The sequence below is a fragment of the Patagioenas fasciata genome, chromosome 2 (genome assembly GCF_037038585.1).
Source record: "Patagioenas fasciata isolate bPatFas1 chromosome 2, bPatFas1.hap1, whole genome shotgun sequence".
NCBI lineage: Eukaryota > Metazoa > Chordata > Aves > Columbiformes > Columbidae > Patagioenas > Patagioenas fasciata.
In genome coordinates, this window is record NC_092521.1 from 74980750 (window position 1) to 75000191 (window position 19442).

At 38.2% G+C, this 19442-nt stretch overlaps 1 protein-coding gene across 1 annotated transcript in view; it reads right to left on the reverse strand.

The window, feature by feature from the left end:
• Positions 1-6147: 6147 nt before the first annotated feature.
• ABCA13 (ATP binding cassette subfamily A member 13) overlaps positions 6148-19442 on the reverse strand; it is a 196093-nt gene continuing 182798 nt past the window's right edge. Inside the window, exons 59-61 of the mRNA XM_065832060.2 lie at positions 15453-15558; positions 14562-14699; positions 6148-11806 (exon numbers count right to left, since the gene is read on the reverse strand). Coding sequence (XP_065688132.1) covers positions 11717-11806; positions 14562-14699; positions 15453-15558 — 334 coding nt within the window. The 3' untranslated portion in view covers positions 6148-11716. The remainder of the gene's footprint in view (positions 11807-14561; positions 14700-15452; positions 15559-19442) is intronic.

Below are 19442 nucleotides of genomic sequence, written 5' to 3' on the forward strand. Positions count from 1 at the left end.
AGAGAAAGAAAGAGGAAGAAAAAACGTAAGGAGTAGTAACAAACAAACAAACAAAAAAACAACAACAACAACAACAACAAAAAGGGGGACAAACAAAAGAACCAGCATGGTTGTGATTTTACTGGTTCATTTTCAAATGTTACTTGTTATTCCTTGTAAAAGATAACTGACAATGATTATTAGTAGGTGAGTTGCAATAATTGCAGACCAGGTGGCCCTAAAAAAGAACATATTACAATATATGAAAAGTCCATGTAAGGATTATTTCTTTCCCCAAACCAAATAGTAGGGAAAAATCATTTTATATTCTGTAGTTGTGTCTTTGCAATGCTGGTAGCTAACATAACTGCTTTCTGATGGAAAAAGCTGAATGAAATAACAGGTGCTTGGTTTCTTCATGCTCTCCAGTACATTGCCATTGTTTTAACACATTTCTCTCCCTTTTCCACACCTAGTTTAATGGCTCTTCTCAGCAGGTGCTTTCGAGATGGCTCTTGACATCAGACGTTGCTGCCATAATATAATTAAGACTTGTACTGCTATATCCTCTCTGGGGTCCATTAAAGACAAAGGGTCACATGCAAACTTACTATTTGCCCTTACGTCACTGTATATTATGGTGATCTATATCTGTATCATAGCTATTTTATATACTGCTTAGCAACAGAGGCAGAAACTGTAGCAAATGTGGTCACATGCAGCCTCTTGTACGTTTCTACGTTTCCCCTTCAGTTCAGAAGGGAAAGGTTGACCTGAAGACATCAGTCAGACTGGTATTCACAGTCCCACCTATTCTGACCTCAGAAGATTCAAACCTTGAACAGAAGCAATTAAATCAACAGTATTTAGTAATAGTAATAATAAATAGTAATCTATTTCCCAATTCTGCTCAGACCCACTGAAAAAGTCCTATAAATGCCTCCATAAGTTTTAAGACACTTTCACTATTTGGGCTCCTGGTTGTATCAATAAGGACCTTCCTGTGAGACATGCACATTTTTTACCACTTCCAAAGTCATATGAAGAAAGGCCAGTAGTCAAACTGACATATTTTCCTAGCCTGTGAAATCAACTAAAAGTCTGATTTGTAGAGTGATCAATGAAAATTAGTTACCAAAAGCCCTCCACAGCTATCTGCAGTTATTGAAGAGACATGTTCATACTCTTGTGCTTAGATCTGATCAGGTAATGTACCAGAGAGTGATAGAGCAAAAAGAACTCTGACTCTCACCCTTGAATCTTGAACGTTGGCTCAAATAGACTCAGAATTTGCTACTGTGAATATTATCTGATGTTTGTAAGTAGTCGCTGCTCTTGTGAACACAGCTACTAGGAAGCATTCTCTAATAAATGGAGCTCTGCACACATTTTTTTTTAAATAATGCAGAACTGTCAATGTTTTTTTTCATGTCTTCATGAGCAAGGTGTTTTTCACCTGACATCTACTGATGCATCTTCTGATGGAAGATGCTAACTAAGAGCAAGAATGAAATCTGGTACTGAGCAGAATAGATGAAAGACATTGCCAATGTCTTTGCGCTCTCTGAGAGTAGCAAATTTATTTAGAGAAAATGCTCTAATGGTTCAGCAGAAATGAAACAGAGTAATGATCCACAGAAAACGTCCCAGCTCTTCAGTGTTCCTTACAAAGACAATTTAGGGGAAGCTTTTCACATCCAAGATCTGGCAACTAGTATTAGTGAGCGAAGGCAAAGCATCCATGAAAGGAAACAGTTCCCTCAGATGCTGAGGCTGTGGTACATTTAAAGACCGGTATAACAGCTAGTACCAAAAAACAATAAGTGAGATGCAACTTGTCAGCAGTGAGGTAAAAGCCAAAGACCAAAAACATTGATTGACAAAAGCCTATTAAAAGAAGAAGAATCATGAGCAAAGTCCTAGCAAATGTAACCTTGGTGCAGACAAAATTTCACGCCTTCTGAAAAACTTGTGTCAGTTTGTCTGCTACATTTATATATGTGCAGTCACAGGTATTTATAAAGGAGCAAGGCTCACAGCAAGTTTTCCAATTCTTCCCATTGCCTCTGTCTCAAAGTCATTAAAAAGAGTGCTCTTTCGACTTTGTAGAGACATATAGCCTTCAGGCACAGAGTAACCAGACTCCATCCTGGAGTTCAGAAACATAGCAGATGTTTGGTGTTCCCACTACTCTCACCTGAAGGTGTGGGACACAGAAGTCAAAGAAAGGAGAAAGTGCACAGAGAATGGGGAAAATCCAAGCTGAATCAATTTACTGAACTAGTTCAAATCCACAGTACTCTCGTTCTTTGCCCTCCCTAACCTTTCTTTTCTAACAACCTTGTAGAGCATCTGCCTGGAAGAACCCATATTTTATTGTTTTCATGTATCTAATTCAGTGAACTGTAATTGCACATTAATAATTGAGGTCCTGTTGGTATTTGGAGAAATCGAATGTTGCTGGTCTTTTGCCCTTTATTCCTTTCCATTACACCTTTTTTTTGTGTAATAAAAGTGTAGCCTCTGGTCACCTTCTAATAATAGCTATATAGTCAGTTCTTTCCCAAACACTGGATCACATTTCTTTATCCTCTTAAGGCCAAAAGTCACCTCCCTACCTTCTCCTTTGCAGTCACAACCTCATTAGAAGATGAATTTAAGATTGAGATTAAAAGCTGTGTAACATGTAATTATATATATATATATATATATGTAAAATCTAACCTAATTGTAAAGAGAGCATACACACAGGAATAAATCAAATTCATGATCACATGAGCTGGATTCAAGGAATAGGATGTGAGTAGACCACGATGTAATTTTATATGAAGAGGAAAATCATAGAATGGGTTGGGTTGGAAGGGACCTTAAAGGTCATCTAGTTCCAACCCCACTGTCATGGGCAGGGACATTTTCCACTAGACCAAGTTGCTGCTCAAAGCCTCATCCAGCCTGGCCTTGAACCCTTCGAGGGACGGGGCATCTACAGCTTCTCTGGGCAGTCTGTTCCAGTGCCTCACCACTCTCACAGTGAAGAATGTCTTCCTTATATGTAATCTAAATCTATCCTCTTTTGGTTTAAAACCACTACCCCTCATCCTATGACTCCCCAATTAAGGGTCCTGCCTTATCTTTCCTGTAGCCCACTTTAAGTACTGGAAGGCTGCTATAAGGTCTCTGCAGAGCATTGTCTTATCTAGACTAAACACCAACACTCTCAGCCTCTCTTCACAGGAGAGGTACTCCAGTGCTCTAATCATTTTGGTGGCCCTCCTCTGGACTCACTTCAACACACCCATGTCCTTCTGATGTTTGTGGCCCCACAGCTGGTCATAACACTCCAGATGGGGTCTTATGAGGGCAGAGTAGAGGGGAAGAATCATCTCCCTCCGCCTGCTGGCTACACTTCTTTTCATGCAGCCCAGGATACCATTGGCCTTCTCGGCTGTAAGTGCTCATTGCCAGCCCAGATTCAGGTTTTTTTTTGTTCACCAGTACCCCCAAGTCCTTCTCTGCAGGGTTACTCTTAATCCACTCATCCCCCAGCCTGTATCCGTGTTGGATGGCATCCCTCCCCTCTAGAGTATCATCAGCCACACCATTCAGCTTGGTGTCACCAAAACATGCAGCATTTTGTTTTGAGTTTTGTTTTGTTTTTTCCATAATGTCTGTTTGAAGGTTCAAATGAACTCCCAGTTTTGTGGAAAAACAGGCAAGTTAAGTTATTTTGCTAAAGGCTTGCCAGGTCCTGAGTGAAATGTTATGGAAACACAGTGAATTAAGTTCTTGATAAAACAGAATTTGACTCTTATTCTTTGTAGGGATTTGTTTGACAGCAAAAGAAACAGTAATGTATACATAGGACCAAGATGTGCCAGGGGAGGTTTAGATGTGCCGGGGGATGTTTAGGTCAGACATTAAGAAAAGGTTCTTCACCCAGAGGGTGGTGGAGCACTGGAACAGGCTTCCCAGGGAGGTGTCACGGCCTCAAGCCTGACAGCGTTAAAGAAGAGACTGAATAACACCCTCAGACACATGGTGTGAACTGTGGGGTTGTCTTGTGCAGGGACAGGAGTTGGACTTGATGATCCTTGTGAGTCCCTTCCAGCTCCAGACATTCTATGATTCTAAGCTCTATGAGATACTAAAGCTTCCTGTTCCTCACCGAAGGCCAGTTCCTGATCCTCTGTTGCTTCACCCTTACATGGGAATACAGAATTCTGTCATCCTGATGTGTCAGTGCTTCACCCCATTCTACTTGGGCTCCCCAAAATATTTTACATGGCATCTCTCTTACTTCTTTGTCCCTGAGAAAGACAACAACATTGGAAGTCTACCTCCAAGGTTCCTCCACTTCAATCTTACAGTAATACAAATTCTGTTCAATAAAATATTTTCTTTCACTCTATTCACTCTTTACTTCATTTCTCTTTTATAGAATCATGTTGGTTGGAAGAGATCTTCAAGATCATTGAGACCAACCATAACCTGACTCTAGCACTAAAGCTAAGAAACTCATCTATACATCTTTTAAACACCTCCAGGGATGGTGACTCAACCACTTCCCTGGGAAGCCTGTTCCGATGCCTGAAAACCTCTTCTGTGAAGAATTTTTTCCTAATATCCTAATATCCAACCTAAACCTCCCCTGGCACAACTTGAGGCCATTTCCTCTCACCCTATCACTTGCTATTTGGGAGAAGAGACCAACACCCTCCATGCTACAACCTCCTTTCAGATAGTTGTAGACAGTGATAAGGTCTCCCCTCAGCCCCCTTTTCTCCAGGCTAAACAGCCCCAGTTCCCTCAGCTGCTCCTCACCAGACTTGTGCTCCAGGCCCCTCACCAGCTTCGTTGCCTCTGCACTCTCTCCAGTACCTCAGTCTATCCCATAGTGAGGGGCCCAAAACTGAACACAGGATCCAAGGCAGGGCCTCATCAGCAGAGTACAGTGGCACAATCACTTCCCTAGTCCTGCTGTGCACACTATTCCTGATACAAGCCAGGATGCTGTTGTCCTTTTCGGCCACCTGGGCACATTGCTGGCTCATGTTCAGCTGGCTGTCAATCAACACCCCCAGATCCCTCTCTGCCAGGCAGCTTTGCAGCCACTCTTCCCCAAGCCTGCAGCACTTCCAGGGTTGTTGTGACTGAAAAAATCCACATGCTCAGGTAACAGGCTATCTCTAAAGTCAATAACAAGACTGGATATGTGTTTTACTAACGGTAGGGAAAAAAGAAGAAAAAAAAGTTCTTTTTGTAATTTTTGCTATTATTTTCCTTTGCAACCTCAGACAAGTGATTTAGTCAGTCTGTGCTTACCTCCATGTTTCATAAAACTATTTTGACTATTTATGCTGAAAGTTTTTGAAATCATGGACTTTCATGCCTTCAGGACACATCAGGCAACTGGATTGCAGTCTTCATTGTCCAATCATATCTACCACAATTTGTCTGAAATAAGAATACACTGTTCAATAAAATGTGTCCAATCACCTTCTCCATTCTATTCAGCTAACACTTCTTTGGTACAATGAAAGAGCAGAACTGAAGGAAGAAAACCAGATCTGTAAAGCATTGTTAGTATAGGGTTGTATTGGATGTGAAACTAGCTTTGGAAAATTTTTTGTTTGTTTAACTGTGATACTTGAAGCTCTGCCGTAAAGTAATATCTTCATTTCCAATAAAGAGTTCATAATAGGGAAAACAGACGAAGTTTCTTTGGGCTAGTCTGTTGACTTCCTCTAAAAGCAAAAACCACATGGCTGAAAAGTCGAAACAAGCATTTTATAGCACTCTTCATCTAGGTGCTAGAAAGTCTTGTAATAATGTAAATTTCTAATCAAACTTTTTGGATAGTATTCAATAGTTATAAGTTGGCTTGCATTTCTCATTAAGTGACAATGGGGCTCAAGGTTACATACCCATTTGACAGTGGTCTTCTGCTCCTCCCATCCCTCAACAACCACAGAGTTCTTGTGCTATTTTGATCATTATTTAGCCTGGCATTGGGATAAGCCCAGCTTCAAATTAATAAAAAAAAAAATCAAATTATTAATCAAAGTTAACAGTCAGAATTCTTAAGTTTTGGAAATTTAAAGATGGAAATAATTATGGTTTTATTACAATTTGCATGAATAACAGAAATAGCTATGATAATTGTCAGAACTGTAGAGTCAAAAGTTTCCAAATAACTTAAAGTTAAATCTATCCTTTCACAATTAGAAATATATAATTGTGGACATATTTATTTGCAGTTAGATTTAAGGTAGAAGTCTAAATAGCATATACACACAATAGCTCATAACTTTACAACACATTTCCACGAACACTCTTTAAAATTTACTTTAAAATATGTTGTTATTACATAGAAACACATTCCTCTGCTACCCCATTGCTGAGAATGTAGAAAATATATTTCAAATTGCACAGCTTGCAAGGACAATCTTGAAAATATAATGCTGTGCATGAACTTTTACTACCAGTTCAGCTAAAACATGCAGTTAGCAAAACGGAAACTGCTAAAATAGGACTTTAGGTTTCTGTCAGTGACCAGCATGTAAACAGTCTCAGCTCTGGGCCATCAACAAGCATTTTCAGTGACTAGTCAGCCACTGACAAGTGCCACTTCTAATCACTTACTTAACTTTGGAAGGGAAAAAAAAAAACAGCAAAACAACGCTTCAAAATGTTGTGCATGACCTTGATTCTTACCTTCTATATAATGAGAATACACTCTTATCTAAATTCAACCTACTTTTGACTCACACATTGCTAACAGAATTATTCATAGTAACAGACTTCTAAGAAAACAGTTTCAGGTTCTTCTTATTAGACAATCATCATTAGCTACAAAGTACTAGATGACTATAACCCCTTAGCTAGATCATTACATGCATATTCCATTTGATTCAGAATAAATGTAACACACTCCTTCACTCAAGTTCTCAGCTATAATTATCAAAGTCTGAAGATCCAGCTTTGAATAAAATTAAAGTAAAAAAAAAAACACACATGTTTTGCAAAAGTTGAATCACGTTCTGAAATATTTAAGTCTGATGGGAAAGTTGAGATTTTTGGGGGTCTGGTGTCTGTATGTGTTAAGGTACATAGATCAGGAATTAGGAGTGTTATCAAAATACTACATTGAATAAAGTTTACAATTTCTCTACTTCAGCACAAGTTATAGGAAAAATGTTTCTGATACTTCTTTGAATTATATGCAGTACACTTAATTTAAAGCTAATGTTTATTGCTTTGATATGACCATGGAAAGACTCCTGTTTGATCTTACCTTACACTGCACCATGTTAGAGGATCCTGTTGCTTACCTGGTGGGTACTCCATAGTCAGCTGGGTCCCAAGGCACTTCTGTAAATTCTCCATGGCATGTACTAACAGCCTAACAGTCAGCAAAATTATCCATGTATGGTGTTCTATAGCTGGAATAAATTAGTTGCACATAGAAATCTCACTTATTTACTTAATAATTTGCTTATATAGCTTATATTTCCTTTTTCTTTATTTGTACTTTGTGAGAAAGCAGATATGAATCTTGTCGGTTTGATCTGTCTAAGCTAAAGATGTGCATGAACTTCTAGAGTGCATATGTCTCTGATTATGGCTTTTACAGAGCCATTGTGAAAGGAGCCAGAATTTACCCCAACATATATTTTCATGTCACAATAGGCATGGGGGCACTGATAAAACAGTATTCACTGTGAGACTAAAAATTAATAAAGAAGAAAAATGCTTTGATTTCTTTCAGTGTTCAGCAGTCCCTTGCCTGTGGATAGCAGCAGACTGCTGCTTTCTCTGCACGAATAAGGCAGCCGTGGTTTCTGCTTCGTACCTGCTGCCTGCTTGCATTGCACTTGCAGCATTGGTTTTATTTGTAACGTGAGTATCTAACACACAACTCAGGAAGCATTTTCTCTTTAGTTGTAAGTCTCAGGAAAGCTGTCTGACCTAGTCAGCTCTCAGTCACTTAAAGCAAGATCTTTGCACTGTTGTTAGCTTTGATCTCTCTATTCTTTAGAAAGAAAAATTGAAAGTGCTGACATAGAAAGATTAAATTATTTTAAACTGAATCAAAGAAACTGTCAGCTTTACTACTCACTAGGAAAATACCAGGAAAGCAATATTCTTACCTAAAATGGGTTTAGACTCTTAGGGAATAGACTGGCTTAGATTATTGAATTATTGGGTATACTGCTTCCTTAACAAGACTGATGTAGGAGTTGAGCAGTTCCAGCAAGAGTCAGATTCAACTCCTTACTTTATAAGATTTTGGACACCAGTGATTCAAACTTCACAATGACAAACCAACTCAAAAAGTTCCCAATTTGTCTGCTGGAAATCATATTACACATCTTCCACTACCCTGGGAAATTTATTATCTTTGGTCATGTTGTAACCAGAACAGGTAAATTCTTTCTTTTCAAGACAAAAATCTACACAGAAATTTAATATGTAGCAAGATTCAAAATGACAATTCATGAGTTTCAGCATTACCACTGTCCTTTCACCTGCACTGAATCTGTGGTCCTTTGATTTAAGGTTCATCTGTACAGTTTATTTTTGTCCACCTCATTCTATAATTGTACGAAAATTTAACCAGGATATCAATCTGTTCTGTGGTTGGCAGAAACCCTTCTTTTAACTTAGATAGTGGAGCAGTCCCTTAAAAGTATGAAAATCATCTCCCTAATTTTGGTGTTGAGCATTTCAGACATTTGGTTGATTTTCTAATTTTGAGCTTATTTCTACTTTATTATTCAGGGTGAATGGCATACTCAGAGGAAATTCCAGCTGAAAACACTTGGAGCTTCCCTAACAAAAATCTCTCAAGTTATTGTTTAAAATCCACAGCCCTCTAATTCAAAATCCAAGGGTGGTAGACAAAGATATACTTCTGTGTGACTTACGAATTCAAGGATTCTTTTGTCATTAACTTATAAATGACCTTTTCTGTCTAGCTTCCTAGTTTAGGAATTTATTTTTTTTTAATGGAAAAAAACAATAGTATCAAAAGTTTTTTCTTGAAACTTGCATACTTCAGGAATGCAGCAAGTCAAGGAGAGGGAAAATATCCTCCGAGACAGAACCCAGCACATTAGAACTCAATTAGATTTTGACCTTCTTCAGCCATAAAGAACTGGTAGATAGACATTGTCTTCTACTTGCTTGAATTAAATTGGGTCTCCTGAGATGCATACAAAGCAATTTAAAAAAAAGAAAAACACTGTTAACTGAGTTTACTCAACCATCAATCTGAAGTAAACCTTACTTACTGTATTTGTCTATAAAACTAATATAATCTTTCACATTTTAATCAGAAAAAAAAAAAAAAAAAAGACAATTAGTTTTACACAGCCAAATCCTGAAAAAGTTTCGCCATCTAAGCATTCAGCGGGGCCATCATTTTTCAGTCTCACTCAGTGAGCCTTGTATGCTTTTGTGCTTCCCTTGGTCCAAGTGAGCTGCAGGACTGTTTTATTAATTCAACTTCCTGGCACACTTCTGAAGCAGGAATAGGCACTGTTGTCACAATTTCATACAAATAGGCCCTTCTGGCTCAGCTGCCTAACACCCTGTGAACTGGCACCATCTCCTTTCCCAAATTCATCCTCTAATTTCCTTCTGTACAGTTCATTTTTTTTTTTAAAGACTTCAGATGGTTGAGAGAGATTAGTTTATAATAACAAAATAAATTAAAAAAAAGAGCCGATCAATCATAATACTAGCAATGTACAGCTCTAGATCTATCAACAGGAAAAAAAAATGCCCTATGCACTTGTTCTTGCCCCACTTTCCCTTCTATTTTTTTCAAACAAAAGCTACAGAAATGTTCTCCTGTTGACTGGTTTCAGACTATCACTCAAAGATGCCTGGCTATGCTTTGTACATTCAGTTTCCTGCACCCCAAGGACCTGAAATACAGTAGGACACTTTTATGATACCATACACCTGTTTCTCCCCAAATTTCCTTCATTTGTCTTCTTCTTTCACCTCCACTACTTCTTTCACACTCTGCTTTGTAAGACTGACCTTTATTGTTCTGATTGGGGCCTTGGAAACTTTCTATTTCCAGCCTTGTGCAGAAATTAAATATAACTGGTTTCACCTCAAACATGGCCATCCCATTGTGTTCTGGAATTTCTGCCAGGATGGTGACTGTTGAGGTTTAATGGCTCTTCAGTGCTTTGGGTCTTGAGAAATACGATAGAGTTCTGATATTATGCAGCAGACTGTATATGCCAAGACCATTCTACTGATAAAGTAGTTTCATAAGCTCACTCCAATCTATACGTACATACAGATCAGTTCTGTAATTCTTCAATTTTTCTTATTTTTCCAGGATTTAATTTCACCTTTAAGGAAACAGCTAACTGGAAATCTGACTTTAAAAATCATAGTAGGTCAAGCACACACCAACAAATCAAGCCTCAATAAACAATCTTTTGAGTCATCTTGCAAAGCCTAAACCACGGAAGTATATTCTTTGATATGTCACCATCATACAGTAGAGATTTAAAGCAGTAGCACTGCATAATTTTTCATTTAAAATAAAATTATTGTATCTCAAAGTATACTGCCACACCCAATCCAGTCCAGAATGATATTCCAGCCATTCACTTCTAAGTCACCAGTTGTACAATTTCAACTATCAGATAACACAGTCCAATAAAAGCGACATAAGCTACTTTTCATGGGAGCCCCAAAGACTTATTTTCAAAGAGGCAGCAGCTTACTGCAAAGTTTTTTCATCTTTTTCTCTCCCACTACAATACAAAAGGAGATTTTATTCATTAAATGGTTACTGCTTTTATGTATGTGTAGGTTGAAGGCTGTAGCATGGCCTTGTCTGAAGTATCTAGCATCATAATATACATTTATTGAATAGTTTATTATCAATGTCTGAATGTTTATCTGATTTTCTTCTAACATGCCTATTAAACAGAATTTCGACACTCTTTTTGGGAAAAAAAAAATATGAGAAAAAGGAAATAGATCATTAAAAAGATACTTGAGAATTCCTCCAGCAGCAACCTGCAGGCATAAGGGAAAAATTGTCAAGTATGATTTATGAAACCTTGTTAAATTTACTTAAGATAAGTGGGAGGCAGACTAGTACACTAATAATCTCTTTAACATAAAATCTTATGGAATACAGTGCATCCTTTATATAATAAAAAGGATAATTTAGCTTGTCACAACACAGAACTAAATTAATACAGAAGTCAAAAGCCTCTCAATTTGAGCTATTAAATACAAATACTGGGTGATAGCCTAGCTATTGCTACAATTTAATGGGCTTTTCTTGCCTTGTCATGTGAAAATTAGATGTTAAGTGTGCATGCAAGAGATTATTGTAGTCAAATGAATGTAGATCTACTGCTGCAAAAAAAAAAAATCTACTATACACTGTGACATTTCAGATGAGTTTTTTTGTCCCCCACAAAGCTGCATTAATTAAGCCATTTATATTATAGAATTCCAGTCAATTTTTGGCAGATTTTTGGTCTGCATGTAGCAGTTTCTTGTTTTACTGAGAACTCGTAGCATTCCTTCTGGCCTACAAATGCAAACTCACTTCTGCTTCTACTGTGTGTTTCTCATACACAAATTCTTGGCAGCTGGAAAGTTATTACATGTAAAATGCATGTATACATACACAAACGTACACACACACACATACACACACATGCTGCTGAAGCTGTATCCTCTTTTGAGCCTAGACTGGCAGGTGGTCAAGATGAAGAACAGGAGATTCTTGTGAAGAATGCAGAACTCCTTGCTGTTGTGTAGCAAAGTTAATGAATACCTGTAAGACATGAAAAAGGCAGGACTTTCACAATAACGGTACTTGAACTGAAACTTTGAAGACATAGCTGACAATATTTTTTTAAGTTGTTTTCGCAAGCTTTTGTAACACAAAAATTAACATTTTCTTTTGAAGCAAGCCCTGTAGAGATATATTTTGTAATCTCTGGAAATAATTCCTTTTCACCTCTCCAGCTAATACAGTGTTTGATTAATTATAAAAATAATGGTAAAATGAGCTACTAACGTATATGAAAATTAGATGTTACTGCTGCACAAGTTAGTGGGAAACAATTGTTTTAATTTGCTTTGAAATCACACAGCTAAGGAATTTGAGCCTGCTTGTTCTATCAATAACTATCACAGATGAGGGTCCATATAATTCAAGGTGAAAGTATACTTCTGAACATGTTCCTCCTTGATGTTTTTTTAAGCAGGTCTTACTACAGAAAGGCTTGTCAGCTTTTTAATCACACAACTACTTGACAGCAAGGAATGGGGAGTGAAAGATGGCTAGTCCTGATTCAAATGATTGTACTCATATGCAAACAAACTTGGGGTGCATTATAAGGGTGTTTGTTATTCAGAACTATTTTCCTGTTTAAAACTGACAGCTAGTCAGTAAGAGGAAACAAGGGTAGGTGACAGACGTGATGAATCACCATGAATAATGGAGAGGAAACAAGCCTGAGCGAACAATGACTGAACAATCAACAGGCTGAAATTGCCTTATATGCAGCCATTGAGTGAATAGATCATTTACAAGCATTTAATAGATCAGTACAAATCAGAATGTTTCATTAATTATTTGCACACGGGAAAAAAGAATAAGTTCACACTGTCTATCATGGAAAATTAATGTTTTGGCTAGATGTGACCCTCTCTCTTTGTAGAATATATAACAAGTAGCTGCATACGAAGGTGATCTAGCATATCACAACCGCCCAGAAACCCATCCTTGCCATCGTACTGTTCTTCCTTCTGCGCAAATAGGATTTGACAATTTTAAGAAGTGGGATCTCTTCTATCTGTTTGTGCATTGCCACTGTTCCCTGGTGTGCAACACGATACTTACTGCAAAAGAAAACTTTCAAAGGAAAATATCCCGCAAGTCTAAGTTCTACTGTAATTTGCACAGACTGGTTCAGCCTTGACAAGGACAGTGGTAAGATTCCAACTTCTGGACTATGAATGTGGCAGTTCATGGTCCCACCTTCTCATCTCACACAGATTTAGATGTATCTAGGCACCAATCATATTTGCACACAGTACAGATATGTGGCTTATTGTGATGTTTTTACTGTAGAGTATAGAATGATGGAATGTCCTGAGTTGGAAGGGACCCACAAGGATCATTGAGTCCAACTCCTGTCCCTGCACAGGACAACCCCACAGTTCACACCATGTGTCTGAGGGCATTGTCCAGTCTCTTCTTGAACACTGTCAGGCTTGTGACACAGAATCACAGAATGTTAGGGATTGGAAGGGACCTTGAAAGATCATCTAGTCCAATCCCCCTGCCGGAGCAGGAACACCTAGATGAGGTTACACAGGAAGGCATCCAGGCCTCCCTGGGGAGTCTGTTCCAGTGCTCCACCACCCTCTGGGTGAAGAATCTTTTCCTAATGTCCAACTTATAACTCCCCTGGCACATCTTCCTGACATTCCCTCGGGTTCTGTCGTTGATCACCAAAGAGAAGAGATTAGCTCCTACCCTTCCTCCTCCCCTTATGAAGGAGCTGTAGAATATGATGAGGTCTCCCTGTCAGTCTCCTCTTCTCCAGGCTGAACAAACCAAGTGACTATAGATTCTCCTCATATGGCTTCTGCTCTAAATCCTTCACCAACTATATGTACACTCTCTAGTACTTTTATACCTTTTTCATTCTGTGTTGCCCAGAACTGCACACAGTGCTCCAGGTGAGGCCGCACCAGTGCAGAGCAGAGCAGGACAATCACCTCCCTTGCCCGGCTGGCAATGCTGTGTTTGATGTACCCAGGACACGGTCGGCCCCCTTGTCTTCCAGGGACACAGCTGGCTCATGTTCAACTTGCTGTCAACCAGAACTCCCAGATCCCTCTCCATGGAGCTGCTCTGCAGCATCTCATGCCCCAGTCTGTATGTACAGCCAGGGTGGCCATGTCCCAGGCGCAAAATCTAGCACTTGCCCTTGTTAAACTTCGTGTGGTTGGTGATTGCCCAGTTCTCCAACTTGTGCAGATTCTTCTGCAGGGCCTCTCTACCCTTAAGAGTGTCAACAACTCCTCTCAATTTTGTGTCATTGGCAAACTTACTAAGCAATCCTACAAGTCCTGAGTCTATGTCCTTTATAAAGGCATTGAAGAGTGCTGTCCCTAAGACCGATCCCTGTGGAACCCCACTAGTGACTGGCCGCCAGCTCAACATAACCTTATTTACTAGAACCCTTTGAGCTCGGACCATCAGCCAATTACTCACCCATTGCACTGTGTGTTTATCCAGCTATATGCTGTACTGTAGTGTTAATCTCCAGCGTAAAAGCAGTAGGGATCATGAAATTACTGTGTAGACCTGAGATGCCCTGGAACTACTGGTTTGTCACATAGATTTGGCTAATCCATCAAATGCTATAGTGTTCTACTATACCAATAATTACAATACACAGCATCTTCAGGAAAAAAAAAAAAGGAGGGGGAGTGAGGGAAGATAGAGGAAAGAATGGGAAAGAAAAAGAAGAAATACAAAATAAAATATAAAAATAAGAATAAAATAATACCTCCTCTAACGTGGTCTGGCTAATGGAGTAGTGTTTGATTTGGAGAACAGCTTTGTGGTTCTCTAGGACTCTGAAGAGCTCTGCTAAGCATCCCTGACTTCGTGGTACATGGTACTCAAGCAGGTTGAGATGCTGTCCCTGCAAACGAGAAAGAATGAGAGAAACAGGCAGATATAAGTGAATTAAGTTACATTTGGCTATAACCAGGCTAGTTTCAAGAGGCTCTCATCACAGTTTAACATGGAAAACATGAGCTTTTAAAGAAGAATGCATTTTGTCTACATTGGTAGCACAAAGAACTGTTCTTACTCAAGAGCACGTATTTTGTGCATGTTCTGAGATGACATTCTGTTAATCTTATAAAAGTTTATATAAGTTTAGGATAATTTTATGCTCATTCTTTTCCTAAATGCAGATAAAGTTTAAAAAAAAAAAAAAAAGCCTCGATAGTTTTTCTTGGAATCTAATTACTGTAGGTCTTTTGCAAGGCTTTGTCTTCAAATTAAAGCATCTCAGTAAAGACAGAGACTTATCATCTATGCACCTTATCAGAAAGCAATCAAAGCAAATACTTCCAGTGACTCTCGTGCACTCCTGCTTCAAGTGAACACAAAGGCAAGTTCAAATCCATCAACAATAAAAACAAAAGGAAAATATCACTCAGAGAAAGGAATTGTTTATTTATGTTGCCTAAATTACTGTTTGGAGTTGATCTGATCAATATCACAACTCAGATTTTTAAGAATTGCTTAACTGGAAAATGAAAGAGATGTTCATACTTTTTTTTTTCAGGAAAAGATCAATATATCCAAATGTGTATATATTGTTTTCACCAGCCCATACTTAATCCTGCCATAGAACAAGTACTATGATGTGAGGTTTTAGCCGTACCTTAAACTGTGTTCCAGGAAAATGCAGTTGTAGATAGTCCAAAATCATTCTTTGATAGCTTATTTCTTTACTAAGCCAAACCTTGACAGAATAGCCATCTCCAAATCTAAAAATGATACACAGTACATGGCAAAATAAATCCATTTGTCACTATGAAGACAGGAACAACATTTGTTTCAATTGATTTTCTTGTAAGGGTTATGTCAAATAACATCATGTACGTCTACTCCATTATCACAGTGATTTTAGTGTTATACTATTGAACAACAAAATTTCAATAAGGAAGTTGTTAAATCAATGATAACAAACAGAAACAAACAAAAATGTGTTATGCCTACATTTTAATTACTACAAGATATTTCACTGTGCAATTTACCTGAACTTAGGCTAACTAAAGTATGCTTTAATTACTACATTGCTTTGAATGGTTAGCAGAAAACCATGATTACTGATCACAAACACAAAGGAAAAAAAAATCCTTTAAGTTTTCTAATGAGAAAAATTGGCATGCAGCACTATTTTTCAAATCTTTTAACAAAGCTGCACAGCTTTTATTTTAGCAACATGAGAACAATTGTGCTTTACAGATACACAAAGGCAACTATTGGGGTATTTAGAGAGATGACCAAGTTAATTAATTTTCTTCAGCTGTATGGCCACATAATCTGTCTCAATTTAGGAAATTAAGTCTTCTTTCTCAATATACATGTGATAGAAGTTATGTACAGGCAATGTAACCAACACATTATTTTTTTAATTAGATTTACTCACTGTTAATATTTAGTTGGGGAAGTTACAATAAACCCATAAACCCTGAAATGGCAACTACATTCTATGCACATTGCTTCAGCATTACAAGTTATGCAGCACCAGCTCCCAGGGTGAGGTGCAAGGGCAGAGCTCAGCAGAGAGGTGAGGCAACACAGGGCTGCTGCTGCATCTCTCCCTTCCCAGTCCTCCTTTGCAGCTGCACGTCCTCCCTTTGGCTTCACAATCCTCCTTCAGTTGCTGCTGCTGCTGTTCCCTGTTACCAGTGAGTGATGGAAAGGCAGAGCTGGGAGGGGTGCAGGGAGCTCAGACTGCATTGTCCACATCTCCCCAGAAATCTGCAGCTTCCTCCATCTTCCCGCTGACCACCATTCTCACATCCTTCACTGCAGCATTACTTCTACTTCCTCACTCTCCAGCTCCACGATTATCCATCACCAAAACCTTTACTACAGCTCTCTGGTTTCTAGGGACTATCCCTCTAGGGACTCCCTTGTGCCAATACCCTCCTCTCCCATGTCTTTTCTATGTACAACTTGTGATTCAGGGTAGCAGGGGGGTTACTTGGATCTGAGAGGTGTGGAATGTATCTTCATGTGTTCAAAGCAGATGTATCACAGCACACTCTGTGATGCTGCCCATTTCCAACATAAAAAGAAATGTTTACAGAATATTAAAGTGAAATGAAAAATATGAAGGACTATTTTGATACATATGTCCAGTTTAACCACTGTCTGAGTTGCTCTCAGCAAAATACCAGCACAAAGGACCACATGTCCCTCATCTATAATACATGAGTAGCAATGTAAGGGCTTTAACTTTAATTTTGTGTTGGAACAGGACCTCTCTTAGTATAAAGTAATGAAGTCTCCCCTGAATTCAGAGCAGTGCAAGTTTCCACAATGAAAAATTCTACACTGCAGATTTTATTTTATTAAGAATTTTACATAAATTCAAAATACAATATCCAAGGATCTTCTCAGAGAATAATCCTGTTTCTTTCTGTAGAATGAAATGGTAATTGCTACACTTTAGCTATGACAACAGCAGCTTCTGCATAAGAAGTTGCACTGTATGAAAAGCCACATTACAAATAAATTCTTGTAAGTTTTTTTTTGGTCTTTGGTGGTTTTGGAATAAAATACAACCCCTGAACTGCTTGAAAGGAATTAAGATGAAACATTCCAGATGCAGTGTCTTCTTAGCTGATTCCTGAAGAATGTTATAGGAATTAAATCCTTTTGGGTCCAAGCTGCAGGGTACCAAATATCAAGTGAACAATAAGACCTGACACCTGAACAGTGCTGTTACACCAAAGAGATCCAGAATGAGGTGGAATCCAAAGCAGCAGCTGGCTGATTTGCTTTGCAATTATTTGCTAACACATAATAGATCTCTGATCAAATGTTTTAAATGCATAGCATCATCCCTGAAAAAATACATGCGACAATAAAAAAGATGTTACAAAGACAGATATAGTTAACAAAGGTGTTCAATTTAATTGACAGCCAACCTGAGGAAACATTTTACAAGAGATCATTGATTTTTATCAGTGTTCTAGCATCTCTACACAGCCACCATTGAATTACCGTTTGCAAAATGCTTGCTTAAGGAGACATTCAACTGTCTTATAAAACGAAATTGGTGTATGTAATGAAGTTTTGAAAGAAAATGAATCAAAATTCTGATTAGCAAAGACAGAGAATTCTGTGTTAATTTTGTTTAATTCTTAATCGTAAATGGTATAAAGACCAGCATGGTACAGATAAAAAGCTTTAGAAGATTTTGTTTTTTCTTTCGGCTAGCCAAATTATGATGCTTCTATACCTTGATTTCATAATTCATTTTAGTACAAAAACTCTCCATACAGAGTAAGCTGATCAGCAACAAACATTTCCCCTTGCTTAAATCACCAAGCTGTTTTCAGTAGTGAACTGAGGCAATGGAAATTGAGTTGACCATTTTTTTTTATTCTGTTTTCCTCTCTGATTCCAACAATGTCATTAATTCAGAAACCTAGAGTGGAACTACAGAGAAAAGCCCAATCTGGTTTGATTAGCGCTGTTAGTATCAAACCTTTAGCACCTGATAGTTCAAGACCTAGGGAGGGAAACATTATCATTAAAATGGCATAAATTGAGCCAGCACACCTGTTCAACAGCCATCAAGAACCATCATCTCCTCAAAGCTATTCAACAAAGATATTTTCCACTGCTAATTTCTACCACATTACTTTAATAACACCTGCATTTTTATTTGTCTATACATATACACAAACACACATATTCTGACAAAAAAACTTCATCTCTATCCTCTCTCTTCTCCCTCGGTCAAACTAGATGTTTGTGCTTGACTTTCACCTCATTAAAGGTTCTGAGTATTACTTATTGAGTTCTTTACCTAGTAAAATGCCACCATGAGACTGAAACTAAAATATCAATTCCCACATTGGTTGTAAACTAATTAACTTAAGTATTAACAACAGCATCAGCTGCAGAATCATGAGCTTAGCAAGGACTACGAAACACAACCAAGAATTCCATATCTTTAATTACTGAGGTCCTCAAGCTAGCTGAGCAGCTATAATAACAATATAATAACAAGGGAACAAAAATAATATAAAATGACAACAAGGAATGGAACACTTTCCATATCAGCAATTGCTTAATAGGTTAAAACTTTTCACCATTGAAGGGAGATGACAAGGTAGTAGAAAGGTTTGTTTACAGAGCCCAGAATCATGACTGGCCTAAGGAATGTAACTAAGGAACAATTCTTCACTCTCCTATGTTTCTCATGCAAGAGTGGGGGTGACAAATTAAATTGTAGGGAAGACAATGCAAAATGAGTAAAAGGAAGTAATTTGTCTTACAGCACATAGGGAAACTGTACAACTCATTGACATGGATGTGTTGGATGCCAGAACTTGATCTGAGTTGAATAACAGATTAGAGAAATTCATAGGGGAGGTGAGGGGGCAGAAATCCAGTAAGACCACCTCTGGCTTAGGAAACCTCTAAGCAACAAATTGCTGAAGGGTGGTTGAGTAATGTAAAAACATAACTTCATGTGCTTATCTTGTATGTATACTTTTCCTTTCTGGCTGTTGACAGAGTCAAAACCTGGTGCTAGCCAGGTTTTTGATCTGACTTTACAGTTGTTTCAGTAAAATATCACAAAGAGGAGGGCAGCCTGGGCTAATCACCCAAATGTTTCCTCAGT